This window comes from Herpailurus yagouaroundi, unplaced genomic scaffold, assembly GCF_014898765.1.
Source record: "Herpailurus yagouaroundi ecotype Mexico unplaced genomic scaffold, PumYag 165, whole genome shotgun sequence".
NCBI lineage: Eukaryota > Metazoa > Chordata > Mammalia > Carnivora > Felidae > Herpailurus > Herpailurus yagouaroundi.
In genome coordinates this window covers 5,901,092-5,904,966 of record NW_024412406.1, presented here as the reverse complement: position 1 = coordinate 5,904,966, position 3,875 = coordinate 5,901,092, and the positions used below count along the sequence as shown (strand labels likewise).

At 35.6% G+C, this 3,875-nt stretch overlaps 1 protein-coding gene across 4 annotated transcripts in view; it reads right to left on the bottom strand.

The window, feature by feature from the left end:
* Positions 1 to 757: 757 nt before the first annotated feature.
* Positions 758 to 3,875, bottom strand: part of TPD52 (tumor protein D52) — a 109,746-nt gene continuing 106,628 nt past the window's right edge. For all 4 annotated transcript variants that reach the window (XM_040487527.1, XM_040487528.1, XM_040487529.1 and 1 more), the window contains one exon: positions 758 to 3,376. In XM_040487527.1, coding sequence (XP_040343461.1) covers positions 3,260 to 3,376 — 117 coding nt within the window. In that variant the 3' untranslated portion in view covers positions 758 to 3,259. The remainder of the gene's footprint in view (positions 3,377 to 3,875) is intronic.

The following is a 3,875-nucleotide window of genomic DNA, read 5'->3' as shown; positions in this document are numbered from 1 at the left end:
ATTACTTGCATAAGGTTTGCAAATTTATTTAAAAGTGATGCTTTAAATATATATACTGAAGTTTATTTATTTGGGGGGGGAGGGGCAGAAAGAGTGGGAGAAAGAGAATCCCAAACAGGCTCAGTGCTGTCAGCACAGAGCCTGACGTGAGGCTCCATCTCATGAAATATGAGATCATGACCTGATCTGAAGTCAAGAATTGGAAGCTTAACCGACTGAGCCACCCAGGTGCCCCCAAAGGGATAATGCTTTAAATTAACTCTAACCCAACATGGTCTCTATAATTAATCCAATTACAATGGGACAGTCCCGAATTAATGGCCAAATGTTTCTTCACAAAACAATCTGATTTTTCATCTGGGTCTTAAGAGCTATAAAGAAACACATGTGATCCTGACATAGGACTTTATGCAGCAACTCCTCTGCCTAGATACAGCAAATAGTCACAGTCAACATGTAGCTTATTCAATTTTGTTTGACACACTTGATTCCATACAGCTACTTAGGGGTTTTTTTTCCGTATCTAGGATATGAAGTGTCTAGACAGAAGTTGTACAATGGACTCACCTCTTTCCTTGATAGGTAATACATACAAAAGGACCCATACCCAAATTACAGAATTTTTATTGTTTTCAAATACTATAAAAAAAAAAAAAATACAGTGTGCATTTAATGAACAGATCCAGAGACAGTGATTCCAAATTAAAGATGTATTTTCTCTATTTCAATAGTTTGAGTTACTAAAATGATAATCCAGTGAATTCTCCTCTTTTATTGATTCCTTTGGCCTCATAAACATAAGAATTCTTGCTTTATTTTCCACAAACTCCATAAATTGAAGACATTCTTTTGTAAAAACAGGTTAATTTCTGGGATTATTTTCTTCTATTACACTTCTTGAATTCTTCAGTATGTGAGATTTCACTCTCAAGTTGCTGTTTCCTTACAGTGTCAAACACAAAATTCAATAGAGTGACCAGGACCTCTCTGGTATTCTTAGTAATCGCTATGATAATCCAAATTTGTTAAATATCTGTGAATTTGTAATATTGAATCTTCTACAAAGACTATTTTGAATAATATTTCTAAGTCCAGTGTTTGTTTTTCTAAATATCCTCTCGCTTTTTACTCCTTCTTCTAAAATGCAGAGTACTTTGCAATCTGTTATATCATTTTAAAAAGTAAGTACAGGTAGATGTCTTGAAAAGTGATTCCCCAGTTTTTTTTCACAACAATCACCAATACCCACATACACCCATCCCATTTTCCAACCCTTGTGCTATCATTTCTCACTAAAAAAGTAAAAAGATTTGAGTATATTTCACTCAGCTAAAGAAATTTCCATCTTACTCCATTTTGTCTTGTTGAAAGATAGTAATGGGGCAGGACACCCAAGAAACAATGTGATGAAAAGATGATGTTGTGATTTTTTTTTTTAAATGAAAGACTAGTTGGAAAAAAATAACTTAACAGTTATGCTGAGTAACCAGAGTATTTCTATAAAAAGACAAATTTCTACAGATCCACTCCTCCAGGACAATGCTTCAACAGCTAGGACATTTGTCTTAAAGCCTCTTTAAGGAAAGAATTTATATGTTAGTCTAACACCATTAAGCAGTGATTTAAAGCAGATAGTAAAAATAATGTTTTTGTTTTTTTTGCATAGACACCAGTTGATTATTTAATACAAGCTGTTTCCAGACCATTGGTCTCACAATAAATATTGAGACCTATACTACTGATATACAGAATTTATTAGGCTTTTCACATTTAATAGAGCATATTTTCAGTTGCATCTAAAGTGCTATAACAAAAGCTCTAGCAATCAAGAATGGTAGCACGTTACTTATGACAATCGACACTTGTGGCTTTTCAAATTTGGTTTTCATAAGATAAATTTATCCTGAAGTAAATCTAGTCATGCTTTTAAAAAAAATGCCTTAGGTCACTCCAAGCTTGGCAATTAACATTTGGCATAAACAATAAAACAATCACAACTTGATAAATAACAAATACAACATTATAGGCCATAACCATACACAGAATAATGAAAAGGTAATAGTGATGAATAAGTAGCTATTAGAATAGAGTACCTTGGCCTCCATGCAGATACTTTGAGAGGCTTTGGTTCATTCAGCCCTGCCATTTTTTTCAAAATAGGGGGCAATGTCTACAGTATCATTGTATAATATCTAAGACACTGAAAACAAGTAAGTAAAAAACAATGTGTTGACTTTCATTAATGCATTAAATCCTCAGGAGTTACCACCAACCCCTTATTATAAAATCTTTTCAAGTTTTTTAGTCCTACAACTTTGTGTGCTTATTTTTAAGCGGTGCTGAATGAATTAAATGAAGACAGCAATGTTTCCCCTAACGTGATTGATTACAGCTAAAAATCTTCCAGGCTTTCGAATGGAACATTTGTTGAGAGTGTTCATATTTCAACTTACTAAGAATTACAGTATGCTTGCTTCAGAATGTTATTTTGCAATTTACTCTGAAACTAAAAATTTAATCTTGTGAAAAATAAGTTGATATAAATGGCATAATAACAAATACACTAAAATGGTTACTGTCACAAAGGGTGACACAGATAAGATGGTTCCACTCTGGAGTCACCTAGGAGTCTGAATTGCTGTACATGTTGTCACTTACAAACCATAACAAATTGGATGTAGAGCTGATTTATTTAGTCTGCTGTCTTCAGACACACACGATAGAAGATACCTCATACCAGAATGTTTACTCAAAAATATTTTTTGTAGCTGGTAACTCTTCCCTTGGAGGTAAAGAAAATTATGCCAAAACGTTTAATAACCAGAATTCAGAGAACTTTAAATTTTAGTTAGCAATCAAATATACAGAGGTTCAAAGAGAAAACAAAGAAAAGCATTTTGAAGACAAAGATCAAACTGACATCCCAGAGCCAGAGCAGTTTTATAAAGTAGGAAAGCAGTTATGAGAAACCTGACGATTCTTGGATCATTCTAATGAGGATCCCCAGGTATTACATGTGTTTTTACAACAGTGTTTCCTATATCGGGGGCCTTAAATGCACATGAAAGGGTGTTTCCCAGGAACAGAGGTGAAGATACTTTTTTTATGGTGTTCAACCCACAAACTATTTGGTCAGATGAACATGTAAAGCTAAGTAAAAGCACATCCGGTGGGAACTGAGAGCAATGAGTGTGAACATGATGTGCTTGGATGCTGCTTGCAGCGGCTGGCAGTGGGCGGCATCACACAGGTAAGCACCTCACAGGCCCCCCTGCGTCTGCTCCGGAAGAGGCTCCGAGGTGGCACTGGCATTTGCAGTTGAATTCAAGACTTCTCCGAAATCCCCACCAGCAGGCTTGGTTCCCCCTACCTTAGACTTTTAAAAAAAAAGTGCAAAAAGGACAAAACATCATGAAACGAAATGCTCAGCTGACGCTGCAAAAAAAAAAAAAAAAGTAACTCGGATTTTACTTTGAGGAACACATAAATCAGGCACCTAGCAGCCCAGTGACTGTTCTCTGCATGTATGGAATTTAGTACTGTTGCAACATTCGGTGCCGCGTAATAGAAAACCGTGCAGTCTTCTCTGCTGAAATACTCCCACCCCTCCTCTTTTTTCCCACCTGCTCAATGCTCTTCACAGGGAAATTTGTCTGAAAACCTTTTTTCAGATCTCTTATTCTAAAATACCTACTGAAGTCTCTTTATATTTGGATAGCACTTTGTATTCTCCAATTGTTCATTGAGCTACACTCATTCAAGAAATACTAAATACAACAAAGGAAAGAAATACATATATATATATATATATATATATATATATGTGGCCCACCCGCGGTGATGGTGTGAAGTATAGTACCGCGGGCTAGGTCTGG